Source organism: Lipotes vexillifer, unplaced genomic scaffold (assembly GCF_000442215.2).
Source record: "Lipotes vexillifer unplaced genomic scaffold, Lipotes_vexillifer_v1.1 scaffold67, whole genome shotgun sequence".
Classification (NCBI taxonomy): Eukaryota; Metazoa; Chordata; class Mammalia; order Artiodactyla; family Lipotidae; genus Lipotes; species Lipotes vexillifer.
In genome coordinates this window covers 1,579,904-1,589,734 of record NW_006797638.1, presented here as the reverse complement: position 1 = coordinate 1,589,734, position 9,831 = coordinate 1,579,904, and the positions used below count along the sequence as shown (strand labels likewise).

General features: G+C 36.0%; 1 protein-coding gene across 3 annotated transcripts in view; it reads right to left on the bottom strand.

Annotated features, from left to right (window-relative positions):
* Positions 1–9,831, bottom strand: part of ARB2A (ARB2 cotranscriptional regulator A) — a 434,977-nt gene that overhangs the window by 147,329 nt on the left and 277,817 nt on the right. For all 3 annotated transcript variants that reach the window (XM_007469760.1, XM_007469761.1, XM_007469759.1), the window contains 2 exons: positions 8,072–8,188; positions 557–641 (listed from right to left, as the gene is read on the bottom strand). In XM_007469760.1, coding sequence (XP_007469822.1) covers positions 557–641; positions 8,072–8,188 — 202 coding nt within the window. The remainder of the gene's footprint in view (positions 1–556; positions 642–8,071; positions 8,189–9,831) is intronic.

Genomic DNA, 9,831 nt, shown 5'->3' with positions numbered 1-9,831 from the left:
CCTTCCGATCCATTCCAGCCCTTACTCCTTATACTGCTCTGTTTCTTTTGCCTAGAATACCACCCTGCATGTCCTCCTATAATCCAAGTCCTATCTAACACACAAGGTCCAGCCAAAATCTTTTACATGAAAAACTTCTCTAGACTCTAGGCCACAGTGATGTCTCTTCTCTGAACTCACAGTCTTGACTGCCTATTGGATCACTGAATTGGTAATCAATCAGAGACAAATACTCTGAGATCCTGTACAGCGATCCAGTCCTTGCCCTAATTTTCAATTTACGTACATCTAATCTCCCTAAGCTTCAACAGCAACTGTCTAAATTACTCTCACGTTGTTTCTCCTATTCATCTTTATGGAGTTTGATGGTAAGCATCTTCAGCTACTTAATGCACTTCTGGTAGTGGGTCAGACCCATGCTGTATGTTACCAATAATTCATTCAAAGATTCAAGGCAGAATATCATGCTAATTCACAAAATAGAATTCCACATTTCATTAGCATATTTTTTCACCTTAATAAAAAGCACTCTATACATCTCTCATCAAACACATACCTGCTGAGACTCGGGGACAGTCAGGCAGCATGGACTCCACTGATGTGTCTAACGGTTCTGAGCTAGAGACCCAATTACAACAGTTCTGCAATGTAATAGAGACAATGTTCTGTTGAAACATAATTTAAGGCAAGACCAACTTGTTAGGCTGTAGAGATTAATTTATCCTATACAATCAACCACTATAAGTATACTCTATTTTCCATACTCTAAAAAATTCTCTTATGTAAATAGTCAGTAATTATTCATGACCAATATGACTGTGGAAAAGGGTTCATCTTCTACAATTCAGCAAGTTATCCGTCCTGATATTAAGAAGACATGTAACCTTCTGAGAACTATGATGCAATATACTCATAAGAGAAGGCTAGGATTTTAATTAAAGGAAATTGAAAAGGGTATCTATTTTTAACTTTTAGATGGAAATAAATATTAATTTGAACATGTGAAAGAATAGTGATATTTTAAAACTATATTGTCTTTGTAATACTAGAGGAAATAAATTTTGCAATTACTCCTCAAAATGTGGCCCATATAAATATACTATCTTTTAATTTTTACTTCAACTTGCTTCAATGAAGGCTGTATCAAACAGTTCAAAAGAAACACAACCTGGTGAATTGTAGCTGTGTGTCTGAGGACACAAAGGCTTCAATATTAAGGATAAACCTCTGAGATAATGATGATTTACAACTCAGACAGATGAAATAAAAATAATCTATATTCCTTCCATACATTTTAAGTGTGTATCTGAAGTCTGGCTTTAAAAATGTGATTAACCTCATGTGGCTTTAAAAAAATTTCCAACATACGCGCGCACACACACACACACACACACACACACGCAGACAGACACACACACACAAACACAATGAATTTCCAGACAGATTTTATTTTAAAAGAAATCATCCTATCAATCATATTGGAAAAATCGCTGATTGCTATTCTGGTAAACAAGCATGTATTGTGTATTTTTAGATGCCTGCTGTCCTGGTTGTGCACCATGGAATCCGTCCTCACTGTGGAAAGATCCTTGACTGGTAGATCAAGTGTCTTATTGTATTTCCTTAATTCATTCTGTCTGGAAGAAGATGTCAGCTGTGTTGCAGTGAGGAGAGAATTTCAAAGGCCCCAGTCCCCACCAATAAAGGCCGAGGAATGGCTTTTGAATAGATTTGTCAAGGCAACCCTACTGTTCTGGGACCAGGGAGAGCAGGAATAACATAAAGGAAGGGTTGCTGTATGAGATTAGAAAGTGAAGTTCACAAAGCATGGCAGATTTTTGTAAGAAACAGTAGATCAATGAAACTATTGAACTGTGTGGAAAAAAAAACACATGAAAACAAACACAACATCTAGTAATGTTCTTAACTGCTTTCTCTCTTTTTACATTTAAAATGGATAAAATATTACTATCTTCATGTATTATAAAAGCTTGATGGTTTAAAGTGGATATGTATTCTATAATTTTCACTCCTAATCTTAATTAGCAGCTGAATGCAAAATTATACAATGTAAGGGAGAAGAAATTATAAAAGAAATAGGGTTTTAGAAGATATTTCGTACATTTGAAATAAATAAAATTAATATTACTATTGATAGAATACCACCTCAGAGAGTTCTAGATAATGCAGAAGATTAGCACACAATTAGCCAGCTTTTATATACAGTGTGACACTTGCTTGTAAGAAATGAGTATTCTCCAAAGCAGTGTCAAGATATGTAAATGGATGATTTGTTTTATCATTCATCACAATCCCTAATAAATTCAAAAATCATGACTTCTATAGGTACTAAAAATAGGTTTCCAATGATACAGGGAGATAGCTTCAATGAAGAATGACTTTCTCTTTCTCTCTCTTTTTCTTAAACAATTTAGTCTTTTCAATGACAGCAATTAGCTCTACCGACAGACAGGCAGCGATTAGGTATATATTTTAATTATTATTCATCCTAGTAGTACCTCCAAATCTGATGAAAGTCGGCTATTACCCAGGTGATATGTCAGTCTTAATACTGTTCACTTACACTTCACATATGTAAAACTATGTGTTACAGGATATTTCCAGTATTAGTAACAGTGATGGTACATTATAGTATTAAGGCGATTAGTCATTTTCTAACTCGTCATTGACATTAAAAGCTGAACAAAATGGATTTTATCCAGATCACCTTTAACTCAAACATTTAAAACAAAATACAGGTTTACATTTTATGATCCTGAAATTTCAGTTTTTATCTAGGCACATGTTTAGGCTTTGATCTCTCATAAAAATAGGGTAGAAAACAAACATCCTATAATTAAAGTAAATGTGTCCAAAAGTTCTCTGCAATGACAAAGTACTGGTATAGAATTGTAAAGGTTTGATACCATAAGTTGACGTATACGTATGGTGTGTGCATGTTTGTGTGACATTTCTATCCCACTGGGAAAAATATAGAGAGAAAAGGACAAAACAAGCTAAAAATATGTTTGCCATATGATAGAGTATAATGAAACAAAATAATGTAAACAAACTGGGAAATATATGTAAAGAAGGAAATATGAGAAAGACATACAGCCGTTACATATGAATTCAATCTATCTGAAATTCCATCTTATCAAACGGAACCCCCTATTCTGAGGTGTGTTTTTATAGTTTAGAAACCAAATCTCTTTTCACTGTTTTTCTAATGCTTATTTTATCCCTCTTCTCAATGCCCCAATTTGCACCCTATCCCAGTTCTTCAGTTGAGATGAACACTAGCTAAGCGTCTTGGATGACGACAGAAGCAGCCCACTAGGAAGGCCCTATCTAAACCCAGATCATGCTGGAGTGTGTTCCCAGACCTCAGAGATCTTATTCTCAGTTGCCCTGAGCAGACAACAAGGCATGCTGGACTAGAGGTACCAACAGAGCCATGCTTGAGCTTCAGATGCAGCCCCGCCTCATCCCGACCAACAAGCAGAGAGAAAGAAGCCCTTGGCCAGAGCCAGCAGATTGGCATGGATCCTGTAACTACAATTTCTCTGGGTCTGAGGGAATAAGAGAAAAAAAGGCAATACAGTGAGTGTCTTAAAGTTAAGTGTTTTCAACTTTAAAGGTCTTTTACTCTGAAATTATGACTTTAAAATTAAAATTAAAACTTTAGGTTTTTGTGGTTGTAAATTGCCTTCTTTGTGAAATCCAAAAGTTTGGGAGCTATTAGTATAAACTAGAAGTGCCTATAGGCCAAAACAGTGCTGACTGACTATTTAAACCAAGGTTGACAATATTTCAGTGTAGATATGAACTGAATTAAAAAATTTTATAAAAATTTTACAACTTAATATATTATGTTTAAAGAGAAAAGTAGGTACTAGGTATTCCTGTGCAAGATATTTGGAAGTATTTGGAGATGCAAGTTGCCCTGGTTGAGCGTAGATTTTTATTCATTTTTATGAGTTATAAATCATCAGTGTCTAGAGGTTGATGCTTAATATGGAAGGCATTGTGTCCTCCTCAGACAAGAACAACTACTACTTATCAGGTTGTGTTTCCAGGACTGACACTCAGAACTGAATGGTGATGGTTAAGGTTTCATGACTATCATGTAGAACCATACATCTGGCTTGGCTGGAGACTTTCAGAGGCCAGGGGTATGTCAGGAAATGACATTCACCCACTCAGCCTTTTTTTTTTTTATTAATAAAAACTATATATTTAAGTTGTACAACATGATGATTTAATATACATATACATAGTGAAATAACTATAGTCAAGCCAATTAACATGTTCTCCTTTACATAGCTAGCATTTTTCAGTGGGTGTGGTGAAAGAGCCTGAAATCCATTCTCTTAGCAAATTTCCAGTATTCAAAACAGTATTATTAAATATAGTCATCATGCTGTACATTAGGTCTCTAGACTTGTGCATTCTATACCACTTCAATCTTTGACCAACATCTCCCTGTTTCCCCACCTTCCTGACACTGGTAACCACGATCCTACTCTCTGCTTCTGTGTACTCGACTTTCTAAGATTCCACATATAAGTGATATCGTGTAGTATTTTTCCTTCTGCGTCTAGCTTATTTCACTTAGCATAATGTCCTTCTTAGGCTAAGTGGGTTCATCCTTGTGCATTCAGACTTTACAGGCCTGGAGCCTGAGGTAAGAAGTTCCTTTCAGGAGCTGCCTTTGGTTACTTTCTCCCTCTTCTCATGAGGCTGTCTTGGTCTTTTGGTTGGGAGTATATTTCACTTGGAATCATTGCCATAGTAGCCCTCTTTGACCTTCTTTCTTTAAAAGAAATTGTTATTTTAAAGTTATACAATTAATACAAGAATACAGTACTTAACCTTCTTTCACTGTGCTAATTAGAAGAATTTTAAAAAATCAGCTTTCTATAGTAAATGAATACTTAACATCAGCAACTTTACCATATTAATTTAAACATGTTTGTAAAACAACAAACAGCTTTACTAATTTGTAGTACGACAAGAATGACCAGGCAATTTGTACCATTATCTTACTTCCACATTTTGAAGCAGTGTTTGGTGAAATAATGGAGCCAATCATCAAGAGGCCAAAAGCACTGAGGCTTCATCTACAACCAGACTGGTGTTTTTATGGATAACGTGCTGGTTCAGCTGAGGTGTTTTTCCTGGCAGGGATATCTGCAAACTCTCTCAGTTTTTGAGCTGACTTTAAATGGAGCTGGAGTCAGAGGTGGTAGGGCAGTGGGCGGTGGAGGGCACAAAGGTTGCCCTGCCATGGCTTCTCCCAACACCTGTGCTCAAGACAACTGCCCTTTCTAATCGCTGAATCCAGGCTTGCTTGCTCTTCAGTATTTCATGGAGTCTTGCAGAGTGCAAGGGACTGAAAAGGAGAAAGAAGAGGGGACGCTGTTTCATCCTGAGTGTTGGGAAATCCTGGACTCTAACCTTGCTAAACCACACTGAATTCTCCACTAGGGGATCACACATTTAGGTGAGTTCCTGCAAGGATATCAGAAAGATATCCCTTTTTTTGCTCTTGTTTCAGTGGAGAGCTCTGAGCAGGGATGATTTTAAAGCCCCATCAACAATGATCTAATCATTTTTATCTCCGGGATCTTATAGTGTTTTCTACAATAATACAGTTGATTTCTTTATGTAGTACCATTTGGTTTTCAAGGGGTTTTCCTCTTGGTTATCACCTTTGATTCTCACAATAATTCATGAAATAGATGAAATCGGAATTATTATGTCTAGTTCACAATTACGAAACAGGCCCAGAAAGGCAGAGTGGCTTTCTCAAGACAGTAAGCACTGGCAGAGTACCTGGTAGAACCCGGTAGTTCACGCTAGCTCCTTAATTACTGTTTTACCTAGTGAGTGACTAAGCCAGCATCATTACCAATACTCAGTTCTCCTAACTCCTTGTTCTGAATTACTTCTCTTCTGTAAGATATTTTGAATACGCAAATCATTCATGAAACAAAAGGAGAACAGTGTTCATCTATCTTATATTATTTGGGGTGAACAGTGTTCATCTATCTTATATTATTTGGGGTGAAAAGGTAACAATAATAATAGCTGTGATTTACCGAACTTCTTTAAAATGCCAACAACTGTGCTGTTTCCTTACATGCATTTTTTCCCAGCCATGTTTATAAAATAGGTATTATATTTTATAGATGAGAAAATTGAATCTCAAAGATATTAAGAAACTTGCCCAGGACTATACAGCTAGGTAAGTGATTGGCCTGGGGTTTGAATTTTGGTACGTCATAACACAAAACTCTTCACGCTTCTTTATGCCTAAGGCATAATCAAGGGAACTGAAAGAACTAGGTCATTTATCTAATTTTATAAAATTTTCAAAAATTTTATAAAAGCTATGTCTGCAAAAAAATTATTGACAGCTTTGACTAAATTAAGATAAATTCAATTACTGCCTATTTCAGTCAGATGAAAAAATGCACAGATTAATGTATGCTGATTTTTAGGGGATGCCTAATCCAATCTTAGAAATATTTAAAAAGTAAATCTAAATAAATTCTGTTATATTCGTCACCTGGAATGAGACATGAAGAACTCGCAATTTAAAAACATGATAAACAGGGATGCTTCTTGTTTGGGATAAGCCCTAAATTCTATATTGGCTGTGTGTGGGGGAAAAAGGTACCAACAGATCATTTATAAACCTTACTAGTTATATAATACTGGGAGCTGTTTATGTATCCATTTGGACCGATAAACTGCGTAAGAAAGTACAGTCATAAAATACACAAAATTTCTCTTCGAAGAATTTAGGTCCTTGGAAATGAAAATTAAGGATGTAGCTAAATTGTGAAAGGAGAAAGGAGAAAAGCAATGTGGTCAGAAAACACCTGGGTGTTAGAATAGATTAAAAAAACCCACCTTTATATGTTCATTATGAGGAGTAAAAATGTTTTGGACTTCTGCATGATGAAAATACTTTTTCTAATGGAGAATAACAACAGTGAAAACAGATTGGTGATACGATAACACCACTAGGGGATTATATAGCCTAGTCCTTCTGTTTATTCAAAACTCTTTTCAAACATTAACTCTCTGGTCCTTATGGTGCACCATGAGGACTGGCAGAAGTTACTGTACCTATGGTGAGAGGTCAGCTGAATAAATACCTGGGTATTCTATTAAAAAAAAAAAAAAAACTGGAAGAAAATCAGGAAGGTCAACCAGCTCATTCATATATATAAATATAAGTATTGATTTGATTAAACAATTGCTAAAGCATGGCATGGCTAATGTCAATTGCTTATAATATCAGGAAGGTGAATATAAGTAAAAAAGAAATTTCAGCTATATATCTGTAATAGGAATCAAGGAAATAATGAGCTGAAAGTTGTTTGAAAAATGGGAGCATGTTCAATGAGTCCTTGTAAATTCTCAGGTTCACAAGCCCTTAGGAAGCTTGAAAAAGCTTTCTTAGCCTGAGGCTGGACCATGACCAGCCCCTGGGTTTCTCCTAGCTCAAGGGTCTGCAAAACACTATTTCAGCTTTTCACTTCTCCCCCTACTGGCAGCAGTGAGCCATCCATTTAAGAGGGGCACATATTGACCACTTCTGAAGAAGAGAATGAAACAGTGTATATTGGACTTGTTTCTTGTAATTAAGCAGTACCAATGCTAAATACCAAAATTAAAAATCAGGGAATAATAACCTCCTAACAGATCATGACCTTATTCAGCCAAAGTTCCTACTATATACTGTATGCATAAATATATTCTATAGAAAGCCAAAAAAAAAAAAAAAAAAAAAAAAAAAAGAAAAAGAAAAGGGATATTCTATAGAAAGCCAAAAAAAGAAAAAAGAAAAAGAAAAATGGGAGGAGGGCTTTCAAAAAAGTAGTCTTTCTTCATAAGGGTTTCCTATTATTATTTCAACCATGTCTAATTTTCTCTATTCCCTCTTTCTGCCTCCAGAAAGGGAATTTGGCGGTGGGAGGTGATATAAGTTAGTGGGGCTGCTCAAGATATAAAGGCTCACACTCATTCATCTCAGCGCAGAAAAAAATCATCTCACCTCTCTCATCCATTCTCGAATCGTTTTGCCAGCTTCTTGATGCCACACATTGTGAACAGAGTCTGTCAACGCCACAGCAGTCACCTTACTTTTCACATCTGCTTCTCGTTGAATCATCTGTTTTTAAAAAGGAAAATAAAATATTGGCCACAATTTTTTTCCCTACTGGGTGCAATCTGCTTAGTCATAGATAACAGTAATATATTAAAAATGAAAAAGCAATATGCATCTCTTGTTCAAATTTACTCTTTTCTACACTGAACACATGCCTTATTCTTGTACAGAGGTGTGAAAAGACCTAATATTTTCTTTGCAAAAGACAATACCACTTAAGTCTTAGAACTACGCAGCTCTATTATTTTCCACGTGGTTTGACAATTCAAGGATTAAAGGCATCACAGGGGAAAAAAAGAGGAATCCCTGAGGGCTTCTTTTATAAGTTTCTTCCACCACGTCCTATTTCAGTGCTTCAGGGAGTTGTACCAGGGGTTCACTGTTAGCTACTTAGGACTAACTTCTGCTAATTTTTAGTAGATGGCACATCAGTAAAGAAAGATGTCTTTGACTTTTCCAATTTAACTAGCCTGCTCTTCACCATGGCCTTGTAATTCCTTGGTGTTTTAAATGACCACAAAGATCTTTCTCTTCAAAGATTATCAATGTCATTTTGCTTTCTTTTAGGCTGAAAAATGATTACATTTTAACTTGTTTCTATAGAATGTTATTTCTATAAAATTAAATTGTTCTAAAACTTAAAAAAAGAGCCACTTGGCTTGAAGAAACGGAAGAATTCATCAGTAGTCTGCAAAATAAAGAAACTGAGAAATAATAGTTCTAGATTAAAAGAATCATAAGCATTCTAACTCTACTAACACTAGTAACTGATTTGACACAACAAATATAAGAAAGCTTAATAAAAAAATTAGTTTCGGGCCTCCCTGGTGGCGCAGTGGTTGAGAGTCCGCCTGCCGATGCAGGGGCTAAGGTTAAAGTTCTACATAAACACTAATATTACTTCCTGGTTTTATAATTTTAAGAAAAAAAATTAAGCATTTTCTCCTTATATATCTTTCTCATCTATCTTTAAAGGAAGCATTACATTTTGAAAATCTCCTCTCTTAGATTTTATAGACAGAGATACAAAAAAAAAAAAAAAAAAAAAAAAAAATTAGTTTCAATACAGTATCTAGTAGCCTTGAATTTTATAGCCATGCCTTCACTCTTTCTTTGCATCAAATGTCTTTTCTCCCTCTAAAAAAGAGCAATTTGGGCTTCCCTGGTGGTGCAGTGGTTGGGAGTCCGCCTGCTGATGCAGGGGACACGGGTTCGTGCCCCGGTCTGGGAAGATCCCGCATGCCGCGGAGCGGCTGGGCCCGTGAGCCATGGCCGCTGAGCCTGCGCGTCCGGAGCCTGTGCTCCTCAACGGGAGGGGCCACAACAGTGAGAGGCCCGCGTACCGCTAAAAAAATAAAAATAAAAAAAATAAAAAATAAAAAAGAGCAATTTCTCTATCATTTACTATTAATTTATTGTCTATCAAAAATACATTACTGCATTAAAAAAAAGGGAGAATTCTGAATGGTGATGAAAGCTCACACAGAAAACAATGCAAGCCACACTTCTAATACCAAATGATGCCTGTTGGCATTCTGAATTAAAAATGTCTCTCGCCTAAATTTCTTTAAACCCTGCATATGCACATCCCCTTTCACTAAACAGTACCTAATGGGAATCTAATTCACTGTTAATGCTGCCTCAAG